We start from the raw sequence: 27,655 nt of genomic DNA on the forward strand, positions 1-27,655 counted from the left end.
ATCTAGTCCAACCCCCCACTGCCGAAGCAGAAGACCCTCCACCCCCCCTCCTCCTCTCAGAATAAGAGTTGGAAGGGACCTTGGAGGTCATCTAGTCCAACCCCCCGCTGCCCAAGCAGGAGACCCTCCTCTTCCTCCCAACAGAATAATAGAGCCTGCTTGGGGGGGGGGGTTGGACTAGATGACCTCCAAAGTCCCTTCCAATTTCGTTTATTCTGGGAGGAGGAGGATCTCCTACTGGGGGGGTTGGACTAGATGACCTCTATGGTCTCTTCCAACTTCGTTTATTCTGTTAGGAGGAGGAGGGAGGGTCTCCTGCTTGGGGGGGTTGGACTAGATGACCTCCAAAGTCCCTTCCAACTCTGTTTAATTATGTTAAAGCCACTGCCTCGGGAACCGTTCGGAGACCCAGGATTAACTTCGCGCACTACAACCCCCAGCATGCCCCGCGCGGGCTTCCTGCCTACCAAAGTCTCTGCTGGCGTGCGGGGCGTGGGGTGAGAGGAAAGAGCATCTCGGCCTCTTGGCGCCTACAGTTCCCGGCGTGCCTCGCTCTCAGTGTAGTCATCGCCGCCGACCCAGCTTCCTTCCGGCGCCGCGCGGGCTGCCGGGAGCCGTAGTCCTCCGCTGTAACGGTTCGCCCAGCAGCGGCAGCAGCAGCAGGAGCAGTTGCTGGCGGCGCCCGTCTTCCCCCTTCAGTCGGACGGCGGCGCTTCTCCCCTTCGCACCGCTCGGGACCCTTCTGCGGCCTGCTCGCTCCCGGGACGGGAGGCTGGAGCCCAGGACCGGCCGCACGGACGGAGAGCCAGGCGGCGCCCAGCCCCGCAGGTGGGGGGGGATACTCCGCGGGGGGTGGGGGGGCATAAGGGTCTCTTGACCCCCCATTTTTCATTGCACGGGTTCCCAAATGTGGGAACGCGCAGACACGCGTGTCAGCGCCTGCTCGTGTGAACGGAGGGGGGGGAGGAGAGAGAGCAGCCGACTGGGGCTGAGCCCCCCCTCTTCTTGGAAACCGGGGGGGGGTTGACCCGGGTTTGCAAAAGACCCCTCCCTCCGGGGCTGCGCTTGACCTTGAGGGGGCGCCGCTTTTGACCTGCCTTTTGGGAGGGGGAGGCGTGTTTTGTGCAATGCATGGGGGCGGGGGTTGCAAAGTGGGGGGTGGGTGGGTGGCATGGGGTTGGCAGCCTCACGTCGGAAGGCTTTGCAAGCCTCTGCCCGTGCAAACCTGGCCTCCATCTCCCCCCCACACCCCGTGGGGTTGCATTCGCACAATGCTGTTTTGGCAGCCAGCAGGGGGACGGGTCTGGCGTCGGAAACGCTGCAACACACGCACACACACTTGCACGCACACACAACACACACGCGTGCACGTGTGCGATGCAACTGCCCGAGCGGTGCACGAGAGACACGTAAGGAAATGCACGCGGCCCCCACTGGTATGGAGATGTGGAGGAGACACACATCAGTACGCGTGCACGCGGATGAGGCGTGCGGGAGAGCCGCACATGCATGCACATACACACACACATACCTGCGGTGCAAGGGTTGTGGTGTGAATGGAGCTGGGGCGCTGATGCGTGTGGATGTGCATGGCCCCTTTTGGAAACTGCCAGCTTTTTTTCCCCTGGGGGGCGGGGGGGGGGCATGGGGAAGCAGCATTTGGGGAGGGGGGGCGTCAGGAAAGCGGTGGTGTGAAGTGAGGTTGCTTGGACCCAGGACCCATTTTGCAAAAAATAAAATAAAATCAGTGCATAGATTCCTTTGCAGGGAATTCTTGGTCCTGGGCCGCTGTGGGATGCGGGTGGTGGTGGTGGAAACTGGCATGGGTGGGTGGGCACAGAAACAAACCCTGATTTGCCCAGCATTAAAAAAAAAAACCTGTTATTAATCTAAGGTCTGTGTGTGGCTGTTAAAATCAGACCAGCAAGTGTGCAAAAAAAAAAAAATGCCCACAAAAAGCATCGTGACATGCTTAAAAGTACAGCATCCTTGTTCAAAGAGGTTTGTGTGTATGTTGGTCCCAGGTTCGATTCAGAGCTTTTATTATGGTGGATCAACAGAAGGTTTGCAAGAGGGGAATCAGTGAAGTGGGGGGGGGCGGACAGACGGTGGCAGAAATAGGGTATAATATGGGAGGGGGCTAAAAGCGATGCTAAGCCAGAGGAAATAATACAGTGGAATGCAGAATATGGTGGGGGGGGGGCTTTATAACTACCCACTCAGAAGTTACGGTCAAATATGCGTTCTGTGGGTATTACACACCCATCATGGAGGGAGTGGGGGGGGGGGGCGACGGACCCCCCATCTGGCAAGAACTGCGGAGGAGCGAGATGGTGGGTGCCCTTCGCCCCTTAGGGCCAGGAGGGTGACATTTACCCACTCTCCACTCCCCCCCCCAAAAACCTGTTCTGTGGAATTTGCAGTGGCTGAAACACATCGCAGGCATCCTTGGGTGAGAATTGGCAGGATTCGCTTTAAAGGAACGGAGAATGACGCTTCAGTTTTGCCGCACGGTGTGATAAGTAAGCCAAATTGGACGTTGTTGGTAGCTGGCAGAAAACGTGATTAGACCGGCTGTAAGCTGAGCGTCAATATATGATGATGATGATGATGACGATGATTTTGTATTCATTAAACATGAAGCTCAGTCAACTGAATATTTAAAAATGTATCATAAATACCATTGACTAATGCTAATGGTTGATGCAGGTTGCTGCCAATATCCAAGGTATCTGTCTTAAATTCTGTCTTAAATTATTATTGTTGTTGTTATTTATTATTAATTATTATTGTTATTACCATTTATTAATTATTATTATAATTCTAATCATTACTATTATTATGTGGTTAATCTTTGGTGAGATTCACAGCCTTTGGGGCTGGTTGGTAACTCAACAGCTCAAGCCCTCCTCCTCCTCCTCATTATTATTATTATTATTAATATTATTATATACTTTATTCATTACACATGAAACTCAGCCACCTGAACATTCAAAAATGCATTACAAATACCAGTGACTGTTGCTAATGGTTGATTATTATTATGTGGTTAATCTTTGGTGAGATTCACAGCCTTTGGGGCTGGTTGGTAGCTCAACAGCTCGAGTCCTAACCGAGGACCTAGGAACCGTTACGGTAACGTCGGAGGATATCAGCTGTTCCAAGTAGGGAGGTTTTTTTGTAGAATCAGAATGTTCAAGACCGATAAATTTAGAATTTCCAAATAGCGAGGGAGCCCTTTGGGTATTGCTCCAAGGGCTCCAATTACAATCAGGACAACACACGATTTCTTTTTCCACAGTCGCTCAACTTCAATTTGCAAGTCCCGGTACTTTGTGATTTTGTTTCTTGCTGTTTATCTTCAATCCGTGCATCTCCAGGTATTGCAATGTCAATGAACTATACTTTTGTCTTTTCAACTATTGTTATGACAGGTGTGTTGTGGGCCAAGTGCCTGTCAGTCTGGATTCTGAAGTCCCACAAGATCTTGACTTTCTCATTCTCTAAAACCTTCTCAGCCTGATGGTCCCAGTGCTTTTTGCTGTACTCAAATCCAAACTTTTGGCACAACTTCCAGTGAATGATCTTAGCAACGCGGTCATGGCGTTGTAGGTAGTCAGTTTGTGAAATTTTGCTGCACCCACTGATCAAGTGGTCGACTGTCTCGTCTTTCTCATTACAGAGGCGACATTTGCTGTTGGTGGTAACATGTTGAATTTCTGCCTTCATGCAGTTTGTGGCTAAGGCTTGTTCTTGAGCTGCCAAAATAAAGCCTTCTGTTTCTTTTTTTCAGTGCTCCTGATCTTAACCAGTTCCAAGTTAGCTTTTGGCCAGCTTTGCCTTCAATACTTTTCAAGTATTGGCTATGCATAGCTTTGTTTTTCCAATTTTCGGCTCCCTTCTCAATTACTGCTTTCTTATATTCAGCTTTTGACTTAGTTGTCTTTAAAAAGCCTCCTTTATTTACTTCCTTAATCATTGGTTCTTCACTTTTCTGGATGTAATCATTCAAGCTGTGTCTTTCTTCTTCCACAGTCTGTTTTACTTGTAGGAGTCCTCGAACACCCTCTGCTCTTGGTAGATATAATCGGTCAACATCACTTTTAGGGTGCAAAGCATGATTCATTGTCATAAGCTTCCTTGTTTTTCTTCATCCTAGGTATAAACAACTTCTTCTTCTCTTTCTCCTTCTCCTTATCATCATCATCATCATCATCATCATCATCATCATCATCATCATCATCATTATTATTATTATTATTATACAATTGTATCACAGTGGCCAGTTGTTTCGCCGGATTTGGCATTGGTTACTATCGGACCCCACCCAGGGGCCTAGGACGCCGTAACGTATTTTCGTAATATGCGTGCAGATCCAAGCAGTGCGGCTTTTTGCATTTGACTGATGGTGATTTTGTCAATTTTTAACTGTTTTAAATGTAATTCCAGTGCTTTTGGAATAGCACCCAGTGTGCCAATGGAATTACCACTGCTGGTTTGTGCCATAGTCGTTGAATTTCAATTTTTAAGTCCTGGTATCTTGCGATTTTTTCATGTTCCTTCTCGGCGACCCTGCTATCACCTGGTATTGCGATGTCTATGATTGTGACCTTATTTTTCTCAACCAGTGTGATGTCTGGTGTGTTATGCGCCAGTATTTTGTCGGTTTGTATACGGAAATCCCACAAGATCTTGACCATCTGATTTTCGGTGACTTTTTCAGGCTGATGTTCCCACCAGTTTGTTGCTGTTTTAATATTATAATTTTTGCACAAATTCCAATGGATCATTTGTGCTACTGAATTGTGCCGCAATTTATAATCAGTCTGCGTGATTTTTTTACAGCAGCTGAGTATGTGATTATTATTATATATATATATTATTATATATTATATTATATATATTATTATATATTATTTATATTATTATTTATATATATTATTATATATTATTTATATTATTATTTATATATATTATTATATATTATTATATATTATATATACCCTGCTATCACCTGGTATTGCAATGTCTATGATTGTGACCTTATTTTTCTCAACCAGTGTGATGTCTGGTGTGTTATTATTATTATTATTATTATTATTATTATTATTCACATCAACGATGCTGTGCTTCAATGGTTAGATGTTCTAGTCTAGACCTTGGCTTTTGAATACATACCTTTAAACCCTCATATTTTACGGTGGTTTTTCCCCCCGCAATTTAGGTGGAACATGGATATATATTGCAAGTCCGTGTAGGATATGCCGTACACGAAATAAATCAATAAATAACAAGGATGCAAATTGCAGGACACGGTCTGGAAACGTTTTCAAGGGGGTGCTCTTTAAGCTGGGCGAGCAAAAAGGGTTTGGGGGGGGGCGTGCAATTTTTAGTGGGTGGGTTTGCAGACCGCCGTCATGGGGCTTCCTCCATTCGCTGGAATGCAAGAATGTTAATTTTTTTTAAAATGACTGCCAGTGGATGGCTGAGGATGCCGTCCCCGTAAGCAGCCAGAGTCGGGGAGCCAGATCTAAGCCGAGCCCGATGAATATTCAGCGGCATTAATTGAATTAATTAATTAAGTGTGTCGCGATCACAAGAGAAACCGTGCAGAGAAAAGACACTCTTCCTGCAACAACCCCCCCCCCCTAAAAAAACCCCCATCTCATTTATAACAGGATCCCTTTTTAAAGAGTTGGTTTATTGGGATTGCAATATAATAAGGGTAATTAAGCTTATCGTGGTTGCCTGGATGAATGGTGCCGGAGTCAATTCCTGTGTAAACAGAGGAAATGCACAATTCTTTGGCAAAAGGTGTGTGTTTCCCCCCTCCTCTATTTCTTCTTCTCCTCCTCCTTCTCCTCTTCCTCTTCCTCCTCCTCCTCCTCCTCCTCCTCCTTCTTCTCCTTCTCCTTCTTCTTCTTCTTCTTCTCCTTCTCCCTCTCTCTCTCCCTCTCCTTCTCCTTCTCCTCCTTCTTCTCCTTCTCCTCCTCCTCCTCCTTCTCCTTCTCCTTCTCCTTCTCCTTCTCCTTCTCCTTCTTCTCTCTATTATCTATTGGCTCTGCCTCCTTCCCTGCCTTTTGGCGATAAGCCTTCAGGTTTGCAGCTCATATATCCCGTTGATTGAATTTCACCCAGAAGGAATTCAGCCGAAGCGTCAAAGCAGATTCAGAGCCCGTTTTTTCCCCCCTTCTCTTCCCTTCAGACAAAGGCAGGTTGTGTTAAGGAAAGAAAAGGGAAGGCAGTCCGCAGCCCCCCCACCCCCAATGCTGTGCCTTAAGCAGAATATGATCTTCGGAGGTGGGTGCTGTGTGTGTGTGTGTGTCTCCCATCCTCCCCCCCTTTCTGGGAAATTGTGATGGAGAATAAAAGGTTGGGCAGATTTTGAGGAGGGGGAGCGGCTTGCTGGTTGCGATTGTCTCCACCGGCGGGGGTCGGGGGGGGGGGGGGCTGGGGGAATGGTGAAGTTGGCTGCTGATTAAAGGAGGGTCTCGAAAGAAGTGGGGTTAGAGACCCCGGGGGAGGGGGGGCATTCTGCCGGAACCCTTTGGCCACTAAAACGTGTCCTGTTGTCTGTTCGTCTAATTTTGTTTGTTTTTAAGGTTTTGGTGGTGTTAATGTTGTGAGCTGTCTGGAGCTGCCCTGAAATGACATGGGTGGCAAGTAGATAGATAGATGGATGGATGGATGGTAGATAGAGATACCAGTGGATGAGGATGGATGGATGGATAGATATAGATGAATAAATGGATGGATGGATAGCTAGATATGGATGGATGTATATATGTATATACTGGTATTGATATAGATATGGATTGATGGGTAAATATAGATATGGATGGATAGATGGTAGATAGATAGATATACCAGTAGATATGGATGGATGGATGGATGGATGATGGATAAATAGATATAGATACGGATGGATAGATGGATGAATAGATAGATAGATATGGATGTATGTATATATGTATATACTGGTATTGATATAGATATGGATTGATGGGTAAATATAGATATGGATTGATGGGTAGATATAGATATGGATGGATGGATGGATAGATGGTAGATAGATAGATATACCAGTAGATATGGATGGATGGATGGATGGATGATGGATAAATAGATATAGATACGGATGGATAGATGGATGAATAGATAGATAGATAGATAGATAGATAGATAGATAGATAGATAGATAGATATGGATGGATGTATATATGTATATACTGGTATAGATATAGACATGGATGGATAGATGGTAGATAGGTATACCAGTAGATAAGGATGGATGGATAAATAGATAGATATAGATATGGATGGATGGATGATAGATATAGATGTGGATATATCTATAAGAGCCGAGGTGGCGCAGTGGTTAGGGTGCAGTACTGCAGGCCACTTCAGCTGACTGTTATCTGCAGTTCGGCTGTTCAAATCTCACTGGCTCAGGGTTCACTCAGCCTTCCATCCTTCCGAGGTGGGTGAAATGAGGACCTAGATTGTTGTTGGGGGCGATATGCTGACTCTGTAAACCGCTTAGAGAGGGCTGAAAGCCCTATGAAGCGGTATATAAGTCTAACTGCTATTGCTATATGTATATGTATATACCGGTATAGATATAGATACGGATGGATGGATGGATGGATGGTAGATAGATATACTGGTAGATATGAATGGATGGATGGATAGATGGATAGAAAGATATAGATATGGATATAACAGTATAGATATAGTTATGGATCGATGGGTAAGTAGATATAGATACGGATGGATGGATGGATGGATTACAGAATAAATTGATTACAGAATAACAGTTGGAAGGGACCTTGTAGGTCATCTAGTCCAACCCCCCGCCCAAGCAGGAGACCCTACAGCATTTCCGATAGATGGCAGTCAAATCTCTTCTTGAAAGCCTCCAGGGATGAAGCTCCCACAACTTCCGAAGGCAACTTTTGTTCCATGGGTTGATGGTTCTCATTGTCTGGAAATTCCTCCTTATTTCCAGGTTGAATTCCTCCTGGATCAGTTTCCATCCATGATTCCTTCTCTGGCCTTCAGGAAAACAGGTTGACCCTCTCCTCTCTGTAGCAGCCTCTCAAATGGATATGTATATATGCATGTATATAAATGGGTGGATATGTGTATATATAGATATGGATGGATGGTAGAGATACACTGATGGATTGATAGAGTAGGTAGGTAATGAAAGTGTTGATAGATAGATAGATAGATAGATAGATAGATAGATAGATAGATAGATAGATAGATATAGATGATAGATAGATAGATAGATAATAGATAGATAGATAATAGATAGATAGATAATAGATAGATAGATAGATAGATAGATAGATAGATAGATAGATAGATAATAGATAGACAGACAGACAGACAGACAGATAGATAGATAGATAGATGATACTTTGGTCCATTGTGCAAAGTGGTTTGGGAATTTTATCTCTTTTTAGCAAGGTGCTCAAATTGATATTTTAATTATGAACCATTTTTAAAACTATTTCCAGACAAGTGGTTTTATCAATTACACAACTTTAGATTAATACAGGTAAATATAATTAAACAACTTCTTAGAATGGACTTCAGATTTCACCTTCCTTCCTTCCTTCCTTCCTTCCTTCCTTCCTTCCTTCCTTCCTTCCTTCCTTCCTTCCTTCTCCTTTCTCTTTGTCTATTCCTCCTTTTATTCTACATCTGGAATGAATTCTCCATTCCTAGCTGTGGTTAGCTAATATTATTTTAATGGCTGTCAGTTGCTCTGGGGTTGAGCTCCAAGACTTTCGCCTTTCCTGACTATCTTTTCATGTTTTTGCTGACTTACTCCTTTCAAATTGGAATATTCTTTATCGGCCAAGTGGGATCGGTCACATGAGGAATTTGTCCCCGGTGCAGAAGCTCTCAGCAACAAAAGTGACCAGTCGTAGACCATACATCATGAAATACAATCATAAATCGTAAGATGGAAACAACAAGGGATAAATCATAAGATACTAACAGGAGAAGGTAGCAGGAAGGACGAGAAGATGACAAGGATAATGGTAGTAACACAATCCTACTACATGATATGTAGTAGGCTGGGGACCACCACATACTAGCAGTTAGACTTATATACCGCTTCATAGGGCTTTCAGCCCTCTCTCAGCGGTTTACAGAGTCAGCCTATCGCCCCCAACAACAATCCGGGTCCTCATTTTACTGCACCTGGCTGGGGAATTCTGGGAGTTGGTCCATGGATCTGTAAGCTGCCAGAATTGATTTTCCCTGGGGTTTTTGGACTGACATTTGGGTAGGTGGTCTCACCCCCTTGCTCAATTCCCCTTGCTTTTCTTTCCGATTCTTGCGAAGACCCCCAGAGCATTTAAAGAGCTCCCTTCGGGACGTCTCTTTCTTAATCCCCCCCACTCCATTAAACCGTTTTTAAGAGAGATTAATTCCACTTCCGACGTTTGAATAAAACTTAATTATTGCAGCTCCAGGGGAATCCCCCCCAGGGCACCGGGCTCGGCTCTGCGGCGGCAAATTCCTATCGCGCTATTAGCGTCGCATTTGGGGACGTCACCAAATTGAGCCCCAGGACACAAAGCAGAACGGGGCCCCCCAAAAACGGGGAACGTTGAGAGGGGGCCCCTCCAGGCTTTCCGCCTCCGCGGCGATCCGTCAAGACGCAAATTAGCTTGATGCCTTTATATTTTAATTGGGAGAAACCACGTCAAAGAAATCACGGAATAAAAGATGGAATTGTCTAGGGATATTAGCCTCTAAATCGGGCCCCAGGAGCGGTTTCATTTAAGAACGGGAGATGGACGCTATTAGATCGGAATCGGAATGGAGCTGGAAGGCACCTTGGGGGTCTTCTAGTCCAGCCCTCTGCTCGAGCGGGAGTCCCTATGTGATGGTGAACCTTTTCAGCACCAAGGCACACACCGAAGTGCCAGCTGGGCGGCCCGCACATGCCTGTTTTGGGGGCATTTTGGGGGACCATTTCCAGGCCATTTTTTGTGCTGTTTTTGCCCCAAATAATGGCCGTTTTTTTGGCCGTTTTCAGTCCATTTTCCAGCGCCTACGAAGACCGGAAGAGCAGCTGGAGATGGCACATAGGCTCCCAGAGAATGCTGTGTGTGCCACCCCGGCACGAGTCCCATAGGATTGCAATCAGGGACCTATAACGCACATCACTGCCCACACGTGTCTATACCCACAATGCAATGTGCCCTGCCTCCCCCCCCCCCATTCATGCATGCCCAGTTTTTGGCCCAGCGGGCCTCCCTGAAGCCTCTTGAAACCAAAAATGGGTCATGGGGGAGGGGCACTCCCTCCCTCTCTCCCCCCACTCATGCACACACCTCTCCTGAATGCGTGGCAGAGACCCGGAAACCAGCTGGCTGGCGGGAGGCGGGTGCGCATTCACGGTGGAGCTGAGCCGGACGACGGCTCGCGTGACACCTGTGCCGTTCGCGCCGTAAGTTCGCCCTCATCCTGGCTGTAGACTAGCCCAACTCAATTCCTCCAAGCGTTCTTCATGTGTTGTTGGTCTCCGGGCCTTTAATCGGACAGAAGGTGCGCCTTGCTCAGAGTTTACTTTCCCTCCGTGGGCAAGTGGACGCTATAGGGTGCGTAGTGGTCGGCCACGACCGCATATAATGACGCGTGATCTATTCTGCGTCGATCACCGGGACCAAAGTTTCTGGGCTCACAATGGAGTCGTCCCCTCCGCGAGAACGTCTCTGCACACAATATGTGCCCTGAACTATTCTACGCGTTGGATTTCTTGACGGTGTTTCCAGTGGCTGACTTAGGAGTAGAAGGGGGAACTGTTAGGTAAGTTGGGAGAGCGAGTGGGTTCAGCAAAGCGTTGGGAGAGTTGTGTTGGAGAACACACAAACCAGCATACAGAGACACTGCAGTTTAAATAGGCTTTTACTTTCGTGGAAACAGAGGTATCAGAGAGTCCATCAAACAGTCCAAGTCACACACGGATAAGACAGTCAGTCATCAATGTCTTTCAGTTAAGGGATAATCCAAATAACATAGTCCAGTATCATATAATCAGTTCAGTATTCAAAGTTTGCTAGCAGTTGCAAAACTTACAATAGCTCACGGCACTTTCTAACAGCCAGCTTCCAAAACACTCAGATCAGATCAGCCCAGCATCTAACAAACAGAGAGCTAACAGTCATTCTGGCTCCCTCTTATGGCCGATTGAGGAAACAGCAACCAATCACATTTACAGTATGATTTAAAGAAACAGGTATAACATTTTTACATGATTTATATATTTTTACATATTTATATATTTATAACCCAACTGTTAGATTATATTCCTAACAGGAACAATCTTCTGAAGTCATCTAGGACTTGACTAGAACTCACCGTCTCCTAGTGATTGGCCCCAAGTCATCCAGCCAGCTTTCATTCCTAAGGTGGGACTAGAACTCACCGTCTCCTAGTGATTGGCCCCAAGTCACCCAGCTAGTTTTCATGCCTAAAGCAGGACTAGAACTCACCGTCTCCTGGTGATTGGCCCCAAGTCACCCAGCCAGCTTTCATGCCTAAAACGGAACTAGAACTCACTGACTCCTGGTGATTGGCCCCAAGTCACCCATGCCTAAGGGTGGAACTAGAACTCACACCCTCCTGTTTTCTCGCTTGGTGCCTTAACCACTCCGCCAACCTGCCCAATCGTAGTTGTTGAATCCTTTTCAAATGCAGTTCTTGAATTCTTCAACTGGGCTCGGGAACAGATAGGCAACTGGTCGGTTTTCCTTACATGCAGAAATATCTCCGAAATAAAAAGCCTTGGTGGCAACAAAAGATTAAAAGGAGCGCCCAGCGTGGAAAATAGGGCAGCGTCAGGGAGATATGCTTTTGCCCTTGGAAGGGAGGTTGGGGGGGGGGTTTGCCCTCCCTCCTTGCACATCACAAAGGGAAGTAATAAGATGGAGGCCCGAGCTGCAATTTCCCAGCAATTCCAGTAAACGATCGATCGCTCTCCTCGCAACCCGTCGGCTGCACGATAAATACAATCATGTTCTTTTTATCTTGCGAGAGAAGAGCCGCTTAAATGGGCTGTTTGTTTTTTTAACTGACGTTGGTGCTGCGATCCACGGGGCTCATAAATGCCTCTGGGTTTTATTCTCACGGAAATAGCGCCGCACGATTTAACTCTCGGGGGGGGGTGCGTGTGTCTCCTGTCGCGGTACATTTCTGGAGGATGCTAACTCCTGGGGTGTGATGTACCCGTGGTTCGCTCATGAGGCCAATGTTGAGAAAAGGCACGGACACGAGCTTTCTCGGGATGAGGCGACCCAGATTGGGGGTCTGGGAGCCCCTTTTATTGAGATAGGACAAAGGCAGGAGGAGCAATCAGCATGTGATTTAAGACAGCTGGCTGGGGGATTCTGGGAGTTGAAGTCCACAGAACTTAAAGTCGCCAAGGTTGAGAAACACTGTTCTAGTGAATTGTCCTGTCAGTGTTGGTGAGAATGGTCTCGGAGTTCGTTCGCTTGGGTTCTTTACCTGTTAGCTTATTTGGTAGTTTCTTGACTGGGGTTTTGTTTACTTTTTGATTGTTGGTGTTAGGAATATAATCTAACGGTTGGGTTGGCGATATATAAACCATGTAACAATGCTGTACCTGTTTCTTTAAATCATACTGTAAAATGTGATTGGTTGCTGTTTCCTCAATCGGCCATAAGAGGGAGCCAGAACGACTGTTAGCTCTCTGTATGGTTAGATGCTGGGCTGATCTGATCTGAGTGTTTTGGAAGCTGGCTGTTAGAAAGTGCCGTGAGCTATAGTAAGTTTTGCAACTGCTAACAAACTTTGAGTACCGAACTGATTATATGATACTGGACTGTGTTATTTGGATTATCCCTTAACTGAAAGACATTGATGACTGACTGTCTTATCCGTGTGTGATTTGGACTGTTTGATGGACTCCGATACCTCTGTTTCCACGAGAGTAAAAGCCTATTTAAACTGCAGGGTCTCTGTATGCTGGTTTGTGTGTTCTCCAACACAACTCTCACAACGCTTCGCTGCATGTACTTGCTCTCCCAACGGGGAGCTTACCTAACAGTTGGCCTGATGTTAATCTTGGAGTTAAATCCATGCTCATCCAAGTGTTTGATTGATAGCGGGTCGGTGTTTTGGTCTTTTCGTTCTCCTTTTTGCCTTGTTGATTGTCTCTTTCGAATGGTATGTAAATGTTGTTTAACTCTATGTGCCTATTGATGGCTGATCGGTCTTGAGTGCCAGGCTTCCAGGAATTTTCTTAGCGCTTCTGGACTTGGCTTGGTCACCATCTCCAGGTTGAAACTTTGGTGAGGTTTTTCTGTGATCTAATGTTAATCTTGTAATTAATCCATGCTCATTTGGAGGCTGATTGCTGGCGTTTTGTTCTTCCTGTTCTGTTTCTGACGTGTTGATTGTCTCTTTTGCACCGTGTGTTCCTCTTGAAAATTCAGCGTGACGAGGTGCATTATTACTCAATGCCTTGATATATTTTCGGTTTGTTATCAATTGTGGACTAAAAACAATTGGGCTTTTTTTAACTTCTACACCAGGGGTGGGTTTCAACCGGTACGTGCCGGTCCGCGTGGACCGGTTGGTGGGTGAACCCGGAAGTAAGTAACTTCCGGGAATGCCGAAGGGCCCACCCGCCCGCCCGCGCTCCTTACCGGTCTTTGAAGGCTTCTGCGCTTCCACGCAGGCGCATAGCACATAAAGCGCCTGCGCGATTCTCCACGAGCAGCTGGAGCATCACGCAGGCGCTAAGACGCATGCGTGAACTGCGTGCGTGCACGAGGACGCCACCGGCCCCGTTCCAACCAGTACATTCTTCTGGTCCTGTTCCAACCGGGAGACAATGCGCTGGCACATGAAAATACTCGAACCCAGCAAATCTGCATTTGATCCTCTAGTGGAGGATCTAATTAAGCAACTCAATATCAAAATTTTTGGTCTGGCTCGTGATATTTAGAGTGCCAAATGATTAGCAAGGTAGGGAAATCTTTGGAGAATCGAGCCTTCAACGGAAGAATAGGAATCGGGGGATATTAAATTCGACAAACGTTTTGGGAAATGCCCGGTTCTTTTATTTTAAGTGAGATTTGTGTATCAACAAAGTATAGAGACTAAATTATATGTGCATCATTTCTTCCCAAAAGCAAAAATGAACAAACACTTTTGCTGGTCTACTGTACAGGTAAAGTCCTCGATTTACGACCACAGTTAAGCCTAAAATTTCCGTTGCTAAGTGAGGCAGTTGTTCAGTGAGCTTCGCTCCATTTCACAACCTCTTTTGAGGCAGTTGTTAACAGAACCGCTGCAGTTTTCAAATTAGTAACTTGGTTGTTAAGTGAATCGCTGCAGTTGTTAAGAATACAACCCATTGTTTAGTGACCGAAGTTACGACGGCCCTGAAAAAAGTGAGTTATGGCCGGTTTCCCCCCCACTTATGACCATTGCCCACGGTCACATGATCAAACTTGAACATTGGGCACTATCTAATAAAATGAAATTCAAGGGTTAAAAGAGTCAGGTTCCACCTTTAGGCAAGAAGAACGAAATGCACAGGTACAGTATAGGTGGTACCTTGCTCAACAGTAGTAACTGTGCGAGGGATCTTGGAGTCCTAGTGGACAAGCATTTAAATAGGAGCTAGCCGTGTGCAGCAGCTGCCAAAAAAGCCAACACAGTTCTAGGCTGCATCAACAGAGGGAGAGAATCAAGATCACGTGAAGGGTTAATACCACTTTATAAGGCCTTGGGAAGGCCACACTTGGAATATTTGCATCCGGTTTTGGTCGCCACGATGTAGAAAAGATGTGGAGACTCCAGAAAGAGTGCAGAGAAGAGCAAGAAAGGATTAGGGGACTGGAGACTAAAACATATGAGGAACAGTTGCAGGAACTGGGTATGTCTAGTTGAATGAAAAGAAGGACCAGGGGAGACATGATGGAAGTCTTCCAATATCTCAGGGGTTGCCCCAAAGAAGAGGGAGTCAAGCTATTCTCCAAAGCACCTGAGGGCAGAACAAGAAGCAATGGGTGGAAACTAATCAAGGAGAGAAGCAACTTAGAACTGAGGAGAAATTTCCTGACAGTTAGAACAATTAACCAGTGGAACAGAAGTTGCCTCCAGAAGTTGTGAATGCCCCAACACTGGAAGCCTTTAAGAAGATGTTGGATAACCATTTGTCTGAAGTGGTGTAGGGTTTACTGCCTAGCAGGGGGTTGGACTAGAAGACCTCCAAGGTCCCTTCCAACTCTGCTATTGTATATAGTTAAAATTCAGAGGCTTGGCAGCTAGCTCATATTTATGACGGTTGCTGTGTCCTGGTTTCATGTGATCCCTTTTTGTGACAAGCAAAGTCTTTGTGGGGAGCCAGATCCGCTTAATGACGTAGTTATTAGTTTGCAATGGTTAGATGGCCTAGACCCATGATGGTGAACCTTTGACACGCCTGCCAGAGGTGGCACACAGCACCCTCTCTAAAGGCACGTGAGATGCCGACCCAGTTCAGTTCTTCCGCGCATGCGCGCACGCCTTCCACTGGCCAAGGTGGTCTTCAGTTCTCTGCTGCGCATGGGCGGGGTGCATGTGGGGAGCTGCGCATGCATCCATGCAGAATCAAGGTGGGTGCAGGTGGGGGCGCGCACACATGCGCGGGGGGCAGGGTGCATGCGCAGGGATGCTCATGCAGTGCATTTTTGAAGTTCAGGCAGACACCCATGCACATTCAGGGTGTGTGTGCGCACACACAATTTGGTGTGGTTAGCCATCAGTGGCCTAAACATTGATATTTATTTGAATATGGATCTTTCTAACATTTGTATTTTACTGGATTATTTTTTAAACTATGGGAAAATGATAATATATATATTGCTAGTCTAGCAATAGACTCCCTCCATTTGTTTGCAATACTTGTGAGAATATAGCAAGTCGATTTAAACCGAGTCGATTTAAATCACGATTTAAATCACTAGTAAAAAGGCTTAAGTCAACTCGATTTGAATCATAATTTTTTAAACAGCAACTGTCATCTTCGTCCCGCAGTGGCTTCTCCTCCGAACCACTGTTGACACACCGACAGTCCCAATATTGCAGATTTTATATATAGCCTCCTCTTGCTACATAACTAAGCTCCATTCCAGGCTGAATAAACTAAATTATGAATGCATCTTAAATAGAAAACTACCTTTAGATAGATTTATTTTTTTTTTACTCCCAAAGCATTTTATTAAAACAAATTGGATAAAAATAAAATCTGATTTAAATTTTAAAAAATCTGATTTCTTTCTTTTTTTAAAAAAATCATCAATTTTTTATCCACCCTGGAATATAGGACTACGAGGCACCTGAATATTTACCATACTTTTTTTTTTCCCTGTTGGAGGAGGGAAAGAGGAGGAGGAGGAGGAGGAGGGGACCGGGAGTAGGAAAAGATTGATTTTGTGTGTATGCTTGAGATTTATTAAAATGTCAGCGAGTCAAGATAATTCAATGGTCTTGTCTGCACAGTAAACCTGCAATAAATTGACTTCATGTGCAAAAAAAACACCCCCCTGCCGCGTGAGAGTTGATGAAAAGCTTGCCTCGTGCTTCAAAATGCCCTTTTCTTAAGATGGAAGAAATGTTACGTAGCCAGAGGGATAAAATGAGTAGGACTTCCCCCCCCCTCTAAATGTATGCATTTATGTCTGAGTATATTACCCCCATGTCGCATGGCTATATTGCTCTTTATCCTTTTCATCTGTTCCACTACCTTCTCTGTTGCTTTCATTATTATGATTATTATGATCCTTTGTGATTATGATGATATCGCTTCGTTGGTAGTATGTGTACAATGAGGGCTTCTACATCGGAGATGAATTCCTTGTGTGTGTCCATTCACACACGGCCAATAAAATATTTTGTTTTGTTCTGTTCTGTTACCTAGTTTATATTCTGTTCTGTAATCTATTCTACCTTATTCTACATTCTAAATTCTACGTTCTGTTCTATGATCTGTTCCATTCCCTATTCTAAATTCTGCAGTCTTCTGTTCTGTCCCATAATCTCTCCAATTCCCTATTCTATATTCTACATTCTATATATTCTACGTTCTGTTCTATGATCTGTTCCATTCTCTATTCTACATTCTACAGTCTTCTGTTCTGTCCCATAATCTCTCCAATTCCCTATTCTATATTCTACATTCTATATATTCTATATTCTGTTCTATGATCTGTTCCATTCTCTATTCTACATTCTACAGTCTTCTGTTCTGTCCCATAATCTCTCCAATTCCCTATTCTATATTCTACATTCTATATATTCTATATTCTGTTCTATGATCTGTTCCATTCCCTATTCTACATTCTACAGTCTTCTGTTCTGTCCCATAATCTCTCCAATTCCCTATTCTATATTCTCCATTCTATATATATTCTATATTCTGTTCTATGATCTGTTCCATTCCCTATTCTACATTCTGCAGTCTTCTGTTCTGTCCCATAATCTCTCCAATTCCCTATTCTATATTCTACATTCTATATATTCTATATTCTGTTCTATGATCTGTTCCATTCTCTATTCTACATTCTGCAGTCTTCTGTTCTGTCCCATAATCTCTCCAATTCCCTATTCTATATTCTACATTCTATATATTCTATATTCTGTTCTATGATCTGTTCCATTCCCTATTTTACATTCTACAGTCTTCTGTTCTGTCCCATAATCTCTCCAATTCCCTATTCTATATTCTACATTCTATATATTCTATATTCTGTTCTATGATCTGTTCCATTCCCTATTCTACATTCTGCAGTTTTCTGTTCTGTCCCATAATCTCTCCAATTCCCTATTCTATATTCTACATTCTATATATTCTATATTCTGTCCTATAATCTTTGGTGGGAAGAGAATAGTGTTCTATGCGCCTTCAGCATCGATCCATGCCAGCCACATGACCACAGAGACGTCTTCGGACAGCGCTGGCTCTTCGGCTTTGAAAAGGAGATGAGCAGCGCCCCCTAGAGCCGGGAACAACCAGCACAGATGTGCGAGGGGAATCTTTACTTTTTACCTATCGTAACCCTCCAGCATTACACCCAGCCAAAATATTTCTGGTTTGAGATCTGCGTGTCTCTTAATTATCTTTTCCAACCAGCATGTATTTTCTTCCAATGTTTTCTTGCTTTCATACCAATCCACTACATACGATAAAGGCAAGAATTGCTTTTTTTTTCTTGCAAGGAATAATAAACATAAATAAAGTCCCTTAAATATATTTTCATCCTCCCTTTAAGGACCATTCATACCCTGCTGTCTCAGCCTGCCAAGGACCGAATCCTGCATTTTAAGCAAAGGATTTAATTAAAATAGAAAAATGGGGTTTTTCTCCCCTCCTTCTCCAAAAAAAAAAAAGACACCGTTAAAAATAGCGCGACCCGAATTCAGGCGCTAGGTCATTCTATACCGCAAATATTCTTCCAGTAAGCCATGTTTACCAGGCGCGGTTGCATCGCACACTGCATTGTGGGTTGTCTTAAAATGCAATTTCTCCCTATAAAGCAGTGTTTCTCAACCTTGGCAACTTGAAGATGTCTGGACTTCAACTCCCAGAATTCCCCAGCCAGCATTCGCAGTTGTTTTAAGTTTGGAGTGTTTTGGGGGCAGATGCAGGCCTGAATCCCCGGAGCAATTTAGCTTCTTCGTTTTCTATTCCTTTTTCTGTTTTATGACCCTTTATGTCGGTTGTCGCTTGCCGCAAAATGATATCTCTCGCCGCTCTCCCAATGCACCATCGTTGTTATTTCCCCCCACTATTAAATCTGTTTGCCGACACTCATTTAAACAAGCAAACGGGATTTCCTATCCGTCGCCCTCCAGAAATTGTCCTTTCCTTTCTGTTCCTTTTACAGTTGGCGATTTTGAGAACAGCTTTGGGAAAAATAAAAATATTACACATTCTTTTTGGAATATTCTTTTGGCCACTCCAAAAGATGGCAGCCTATATTGCTTGTTCTAGACAGAACGACAGATGGACGTTGCAAATGGCAGCCTTTGTTTCCAGATTTAAAATCACGTCTATCCTCCGTGGGTAAATAAATAGATGTTTTCCGTTCGAAGCCTTTGAAGACCCGTGCAAACGTAAACAAACTGCCGATATCGACTCGGCGTCATTTCAAATCGTGTCCCCGGCCCTGATCGGCGTCGGGTATTTTAATGAAAGGAGCAAGTGATTTCCGAAAGTGAGAATTGTGATTATTATTTTTTTATGTTCCTAAGGAGCTTCTTTGAACACGGACAAAGAGAAAAGCAGGATCTCTCTTGCTTTTTCTAGTTAGGTTACAAAAAGGGACATGGGAAATAATTGGGTCTCAAGGGGGGCCGGAAGGGTCTATAAAACGTGTCTTGCTTTGAAATGAATTTGGACTAGAAAGGGATATAAATTTAGCAGGGGGGGAAATAGAATGAAGAAAAATTTAACTACCTGCCTGCCACCCAGCCCTTAGCGCCTCCTTTTGGTCTCGTGGTTAAGGAACCAGGCCAAAAAACTGGGAGACAGTGAGTTCTAGTCCCATCTTAGGCAGGAAAGCTGGCTGGCTGCCTGGGTCAATCGCCAGAAGAAGCTAGGGAGTTCTAGTTCCGTCTCGGGCATCAAAGCCAACGGGTGACTGGGGGCAAATTATTAGGAGATGGTGAGTTCTAGTCCTGCCTTAGGCGTGAAAGCTGACTGAGTGACTTTGGGGCAACCACCAGGAGACGGGGACTTCTAGTTCTGCTCAGGCATGAAAGTCAGCTGGGTGACTGGGGGCAAATCATTAAGAGGCAGGGAGTTCTAGTCCTGCCTTAGGCATGAAAGCCAACTGGGTGCTTCTCTCTCAGCCCAGCCCACCTCGCAGCGTGGTTGTGGGAAAACTAGATGGAAAGTACGTTGAATATATTTATCACCTCGAGTCATTTATGAAAAAGGTGGGATATAAACTAATCAAACCCTCTCTTTAAATTCAGGGTCCTTTTCTGCACCAGGAGAGTCAGATTCCGCCTCTCCACAAAGCTTTTCCCCCTTACAGCACTGATGACTTATGACGGGATGCTACGGCCGTCATAAATATGAGTCCATCATAGGAGGGAGGGAAGGAAGGAAAAAGAAAGAAAGAAGGGAGGGAGTAAAGGGGGAGAAGGAAAGAAAAAAAGGGGAGGGAAAGAAGGAAAACTAGAGAGGAAGGAAGGAAAAAAGGGAGGGAAGAAAGGAGGGAGGGGGTGAAAGAAAAAGGGGAGGAAAGGAAGGAAAACTAGACAGGAAGGAAGGAAAAAGAAAAGGGAAGGAGGGAAGAAAGAAGGGAGGGAGGAAAGGGGGGAAGAGAAGAAAAGGGAAGGAAGGAAAACTAGACAGGAAGAAAGGAAAGAAAAAGGGGAGGGAAGGAAGGAAAACTAGATAGGAAGGAAGGAAAAAGAAAGAAGGGAGGGAAGGAAGGAAGGAAAGAAAAAAAGGGGGGAGGGAAGGAAGGAAAACTAGACAGGAAGGAAGGGAAAAAGGGAGGGAGGGAAAGAAAGAAGGGAGGGAAGGAAGGAAAAGAGTGAAGGAAAGAAAAAGGCAGGGAAGGAAGGAAAACTAGACAGGAAGGAAGGAAAAAGAAAGAAGGGAAGGAAGGGGGGGAGAGGAAGGAAGGAAGGGAAAAAGGGAGGGCGGGAAGAAAGAAGGGAGGGAAAGAAGGAAAGGAGTGAAGGAGAGAAAAAAGGGGGCAGGGAAGGCAGGAAAACTAGACAGGAAGGAAGAAAAAAGGGAAGGGAGGGAGGAAAGAAAGAAAGGGAGGAAGGAAGGAAGGAAAAAAGGGAGGGCGGGAAGAAAGAAGGGAAGGAAGGAAAGGAGTGAAGGAAAGAAAAAAGGGCAGGGAAGGAAGGAAAACTAGACAGGAAGGAAGGAAAAAGAAAGGAGGGAAGGGAGGAAAGAAAGAAAGGGAAGGGAGGAAAGGGAGGAAGGAAGGAAGGAAAAAAGGGAGGGCGGGAAGAAAGAAGGGAAGGAAGGAAAGGAGTGAAGGAGAGAAAAAAAGGGGGCAGGGAAGGAAGGAAAAACTAGACAGGAAGGAAGGAAAAAGAAAGGAGGGAAGGAAGGGGGGAGAGGAAGGAAGGGAAAAAGGGAGGGCGGGAAGAAAGAAGGGAGGGAAAGAAGGAAAGGAGTGAAGGAAAGAAAAAAGGGGGCAGGGAAGGCAGGAAAACTAGAAAGGAAAGAAGGAAGGAAAGGAAGGAAGAAGAGAAGCACCCGCCTCCTTCCCTCTAAGGAGCCATTTTTGGAAGTAGGGGGCAGAGGTATCCATCCAGAAAATGTCGGCCCCCTGCTGCCCCTTTGCAGATCAGATCCCCTCCATTGTTCCGTCAAATGCCTGGGCATCCAACCATGTAACCAAGGATTTGTGAGAATACAAAGGGCAGAAAGGCTTTGCCCTCGGGCTCAGCGGCCATAATGACTTCGGCTGGGCTCCTCTCTTTGCTCTTCCGACCCAAACCCAGGCCCTGAGTCCTTTGTGACGCCACCCATTTCAGGCAGAAAGAGGAAAATTAAAAATACAGAAGGGAAGGGAGAAGGCCTGGAACCTGCAGGATCACCCCCAAATTCTGCATAAAGGCTCTTCCCCCCCCCAAAAAAAAATTGGGTATAAAATAAATATTGAGCACAGATCTTGTTGAAGCCCCTTCCCTCAAAAGAGGCCGTCCTCAACTTAGGACCACCACCGAGCCCCAAATTTCCGTCCCTAAGCCAGACGAAGTTGTGAAGTGAGTTTTGCTCCGTTTTGTGACCGTTCCTGCCGCCGTTGTTAAGCGAATCACCGCACTGGTTAAACTAGCATCAGATTCCGAACACCTGCGAGGGTTCCCTTTAACCAGCTGTGGCAAGGAAGGCCATTAAAACGGAGCAAAATTCACTCTGCGACCGTCTGGCTTAGGAACAGAAATTTGGGGTCATATGTCGAGGACTGCCTGTTATTTAGAAATGGCCGTTTGATCGAGCTTTGGAGCTTTCCCACCCGGCCAGGTGTGGCATCGCCGTCGTTTGTAACGCCACACCGTTGTGGGAGCTGAAGTTTGAAAAGCTGCTGGAAATTATTGTGATTAAATTCCATTTTCAGGCCTGCCTTTCAAGGAAGGAGGGTTACGGTTTACTCGGGAGGCAAATTAAGACTTCGGCTTTCCTGGCAAGCTTTAATTTAAACTTTAGAGCCGGTATGTGGGGGGAACCTGCTGAAATTTAGTGCTTGAGGAAGACAGTCAGATGCTGAAGCCGGAGAAAGTGGAACATTAAATCACATTCGGTGCCATTTTGAAATTCTTAGGCCGACTTGAAAGGGACATAGTGGCTCAGGAATTCTGGGAGTTGAAGTCCATGAGTCATGAAAGGGCCATAGATCCCCATGCTGGTTCAGGGATTCTGGGAGTTGTAGTCTAGAAATCATGAGAGGGCCATAATTCCCCATGCTGGCTGAGGGATTCTGGGAGTTGAAGTCCACAAGTCATGAAAGGGCCATAGATCCCCATGCTGGCTGAGGGATTCTGGGAGTTGAAGTCCACAAGTCATAAAAGGGCCATAATTTCCCATGCTGGTTGGGGGATTCTGCAAGTTGAAGTCCACAAGTCATGAAAGGGCTATAGATCCTCAATGCTGGCTGAGGGATTCTGGGAGTAGAAGTCCACAAGTCATAAAGGGGCCACAATTTCCCATGCTGGCTGAGGGATTCTGGGAGTTGAAGTCCACAAGTCATAAAAAGGCCATATTTTCCCATGCTGCCTGAGGGATTCTGGGAGTTGAAGTCCACAAGTTATGAAAGGGCCATAATTTCCCATGCTGGCTGAGGGATTCTGGGAGTTGAAGTCCACAAGTCATAAAAGGGCCATAGATCCCCTTGCTGGCTGAGGGATTCTGGGAGTTGAAGTCCACAAGTCATGAAAGGGTCATAGATCCCCATGCTGGCTGAGGGATTCTGGGAGTTGAAGTCCACAAGTCATGAAAGGGTCATAGATCCCCATGCTGGTTGAGGGATTCTGGGAGTTGAAGTCCACAAGTCATAAAAGGGCCATAGATCCCCATGCTGGCTGAGGGATTCTGGGAGTTGAAGTCCACAAGTCATAAAGGGGCCATAGATCCCCATGCTGGCTGAGGGATTCTGGGAGTTGAAGTCCACAAGTTATGAAAGGGCCATAATTTCCCATGCTGGCTGAGGGATTCTGGGAGTTGAAGTCCACAAGTTATGAAAGGGCCATAATTTCCCATGCTGGCTGAGGGATTCTGAGAGTTGAAGTCCACAAGTCATAAAGGGGCCATAATTTCCCATGCTGGTTGGGGGAATTCTGGGAGTTGAAGTCCACAAGTCATGAAAGGGCCATAGATCCCCATGCTGGCTGAGGGATTCTGGGAGTTGAAGTCATGAAAGGGCCATCGATCCCCACCTCTGGTGTAATTGCTAGATGCCAGCTCCTTCAAGCAGTAAAGCGACCTTGTGACTGACAGTCCCAGCCAGAAAATTATCCGGAGACTTAAGACGTTTGTCCCATTCCAACTTAAGTGATTTCCCTCTTCAGTCGAGACTTTGCAAAGGAGGATCGTTGCCACTCTTGACTAAGGCAGCTCCATCTGTGTTTGCGATCATCTCCTTCACACGTTCCATCCACCGAGGGCAGTTCTGCTCAAAACAGGCTGTTAATGAGTCCCCCCCCCCCCAGCATTTTGTGGGGGGGTGTTGATTTCCTGCTTGGCCCCTCCGGCTTTTGCAAAGCGTTTTCGGGGGACCATTTCCCATTTCAGTGACATCCTCTGGGTCACCAAAAGACCAAAAGACTCTTAGGAGGGGCGTCCTGAGACCTCAATAACTAAGTTACTGTAGGAATGGCCGAGAAGAAGACTGATCAGCCACACGGGACTTCCCCGTAATTCGGTTGATGAATCAATTGCTTTTGCTCTGGTGTCAAGGAGGACCTTAAGTGCTTGTAATTGACCGTAATTCGAGGCCCTCTGCCAAGCCACATTTGGCTGAGAGAGCAGCCCTCCCTTCTGATTCCCAGTGAGTTGGGGGGCTGCCGGAGTTTTTCTTGTTTTCCCGGGGGTGCTAGTTAAGAGCAGTGGTGGGTTGCTGCCAGTACAGCCCAGTACGGCCGTACCAGTAGTGCTCAGGTGACTTTGGGTCCAATTACTAGGAGATGGTGAATTCTAGACCTGCCTTAGACATGAAAGGCAGATGGGGCAAAATAAGAATAGAAATTTTGGGCTCCGTGATGGTTGTAACTCAAGAACCTCAATTGTGGTCGTAAGCCGAGCAGTACGAGTACCGAGCATAATACAGGTGCGCGTGGACTCTTTGAAAAAGAAGAATATTTACTGGTTTTCTTTTTCTGCGTCGTTTTTGACCGCTTACAACAGAATCCTTAATATACTCTCTTTAGTACTGAGATATTAATTCTATATTTATTTAAAAATTTCCCCTCAGTATTTGTCAATGTTTTCCAAGGCTACTTTCTGAAAACTCCCTTTTTCTCTTTCAGTGTTTTCACATTTCCTACGATGAATCCTGTTTACAGCCCCGTTCAGCCTGGGGCTCCCTACGGAAATCCCAAGAATGTCGCCTATACAGGTAAAATCTCTCTCTATATAAAAACAGCCGTGTGTGTGTTTGTGTGTTTCTGTGTGTGTGTGTTCCAGCATAACTCTGGAGCGCCTCCAGCGATTTCAACCAAACTTGGTACACAGATGACTTACTCTCTGGAAAAAAATACCGTGGGGGTAAGGCACCTCTAAAACTCCTCAGGATGTGTGTTCTGTTAAGATATAGCCTGTTGTGCCTTAAAACGGATTCTACTGTACTGCCGTAAAATGGCTTCTACTGTACGGCACAGTGGAGTTGCCATGGTAATGGCTTCACAGTATTAATAGCAATAGCAATAGCAATAGCAATAGCAGTAGACTTATATACCGCTTCATAGGCCTTCCAGGCCTCTCTAAGCGGTTTACAGAGAGTCAGCATATTGCCCCCAACAATCTGGGTCCTCATTTTACCCACCTCGGAAGGATGGAAGGCTGAGTCAACCCTGAGCCGGTGAGATTTGAACCGCTGACCTGCTGATCTAGCAGTAGCCTGCAGTGCTGCATTTTAACCCACTGCGCCACCTTGGCTCTTCCAAGGTATTCCAGAAGGGGCTCCTTCTGCTAAGGGTTCTGTTAAGATATAGCCTCTTGTGCCTTAAAACGGCTTCTACTGTACTGCTGTAAAATGGCTTCTACTGTATGGTGCAGTGGAGTTCCCATGGTAACGGCTTCACAGTATTCCAGAAGGGGGCTCCTTCTGCTAAGGGGGGAAATCCCAACATTAGAAACTACGTTTCGTCCGGAAATTGTCCCCGTATAAATAAACAGCTGGGCAATATCGGGTTATCAGCTAGTCATCTATAAAAACGATGCGTCGCAGGATGTTGGCCTGCTCCGAAGCCCATGGCACAGGCAAGATTCCCAGCAGGGTTTTTCTGCTTCTGATTCGGGGTGCTGAGTTGCGCTAGGTATTCGGGTCTTTTGTGAGAGTGCCAAGGACAGTAAGAACACCGCCAAGTTCACAGGGCAATAAGGACCCCAGTCGTCATCGTCCTCCTCACCACCCTCACTCCTTTCTAGCACTGATGATGTTACCTACTTGGGTCATGAAACATCACCCAGCTCAGAGAGCACCAAGGACCCCGCAGTCAACCCTCCTCTTCCTCCTCCTCTTCCTCCTCCTCCTCCAACCCTCCCTCCCTTCTAGCACTGATGATGTTACCTACTTGGGTCATGAAACATCACCCAGCTCAGAGAGCACCAAGGACCCCGCAGTCAACCCCTCTTCTCTCCTCCTCCTCCTCCTCCTCCTCCCGCCCCTCCCTCCCTTCTAGCACTGCTGATGTTACCTAGTTAGGTGATGAAACGCCCTGCTTCTTCTTTCTTTCTTCTTCTCTTCTCCTCTCCTCCTCCCTCCTCCTCCTCCCTCCTCTCCCTCTTCCTCCTCCTCCTCCCTCCTCCTCCTCCTCTCTTCTTCTTCTTCTTCTTCTTCTTCTTCTTCTTCTTCTTCTTCTTCTTCTTCTTCTTCTCCTCCTCCTCCTTCTCCTTCCTCCTCCTTTCTTCTTCTTTCTTCTTCTTCTTCTTCTTCTTCTTCTTCTTCTTCTTCTTCTTCTTCTCCTTCTCCTTCTCCTTCTCCTTCTCCTTCTCCTTCTCCTTCTCCTTCTCCGTCCTCCTCCTTCTCCCTGCTCCTCCTCCTCCTCTCTTCTTCTTCTTCTCCTCCTCCTCCTTCTCCTCCTCCTCCTCCTCCTTCCTCCTTCTTCTCCTCCTCCTCCTCCTCCTTTATAAACCCCACTCCCTTCTAGCACTGATGATGTTACCCAGTTGGGCCATGAAACGCCTGCAGGAAAACAACCAAGATCAGAGAGCACCCAGGACTCCCACAGTCATCCTTCTCCTCCTCTTCCTCCTCCCCCTAATCCTAATCCCCCCTTCTTCCCCCACCCCACTCCTCCCCTTCCTCTTCTCCATAAACCCCATCCCCCTTCCAGCACTGATGACGTTCCCTAGTTGGGTCACGAAACGCCTGCAAGGGAACAGCTCGGCTCAGAGGGCACCGAGGCGCCCACAGCCCTCGATTTGGTCAATAAACGGTGTAAATCTTGGAAGGAATTCTTCCTGTGGGCTGCAGGGGGACTGTTTTCAGTTTGTAGTCCAGAGGAATCGGGCGGGTGGAGGAGAAGGAGGAGGAGTGTGATAGACTGGGGTAAGCAGAGAATGTTCCGGCAGCAGCGCATGAGAATAAAAGAATAAAAGAGCAGAGGCCCCTATTTCAATTCGTAACACAGCGAAGCTTCAACTTTTGTCTGTGAGTTTAGCAGGCTTTGAATAGTGTTCCAATGTATATCCTTGACTTTTGCAATTGGGGAAAAAAAGAATTTTCTCTAGCATATCATGTCTCATTTTCTTGCATTTACTAATAATCTTCATGGAATGCCTCACTGCAGATAGTCCTTGAGTTACAACCATTCATTTAGTCTACAGAGTCTACAGAAAGAAAAATAAGACAGGTGGATAATGAATAAACAAACAAATAAATAAATAGGGACAGATATGGATATATGGATCTATAGATAGTTAAAAGATACACAGATACATAATGCAGTGTTTCTCAACCTTGGCAACTTGAAGATGTCCGGACTTCAACTCCCAGAATTCCCCAGCCAGCGAATGCCTAATGACATTTTAGAAATGCGGATTCTCCTTTGAAAATAGGGCTTGGCCAGGAAAAGCACGAACAAATTTTAATAAGGCCGAACGGTCCAGGATGCTGGACGTGGGCATCTACTCAAACCCAACTCCCTTGTTACTTATTAAATCTATCAATCTAGTTCAGTGTTTCTCAACCTTGGCAACTTGAAGATGTCCGGACTTCAACTCCCAGAATTCCCCAGCCAGCGAATGCTGGCTGGGGAATTCTGGGAGTTGGAAGTCCGGACATCTTCAAGTTGCCAAGGTTGAGAAACACTGACATAATGAAAGTTTCGAGTTTCGAGTTTAATAAAATTTGTATGCCGCCCACTCCCATTGGGACTCTGGGCGGCTCACAAGCGAGATAAAAAAGCTTATTTAAAAATT

General features: G+C 45.8%; 1 protein-coding gene across 1 annotated transcript in view; it reads left to right on the forward strand.

The window, feature by feature from the left end:
- The first annotated feature begins 613 nt into the window (after positions 1 to 613).
- FAM168A (family with sequence similarity 168 member A) overlaps positions 614 to 27,655 on the forward strand; it is a 69,465-nt gene continuing 42,423 nt past the window's right edge. The window contains exons 1-2 of the mRNA XM_087720965.1: positions 614 to 828; positions 24,541 to 24,629. Coding sequence (XP_087577091.1) covers positions 24,560 to 24,629 — 70 coding nt within the window. The 5' untranslated portion in view covers positions 614 to 828; positions 24,541 to 24,559. The remainder of the gene's footprint in view (positions 829 to 24,540; positions 24,630 to 27,655) is intronic.

The sequence above is a fragment of the Thamnophis sirtalis genome, unplaced genomic scaffold (genome assembly GCF_051295495.1).
Source record: "Thamnophis sirtalis isolate CommonGarterSnake01/CBP01778 unplaced genomic scaffold, rThaSir2_p1.2 scaffold_8, whole genome shotgun sequence".
Classification (NCBI taxonomy): Eukaryota; Metazoa; Chordata; class Lepidosauria; order Squamata; family Natricidae; genus Thamnophis; species Thamnophis sirtalis.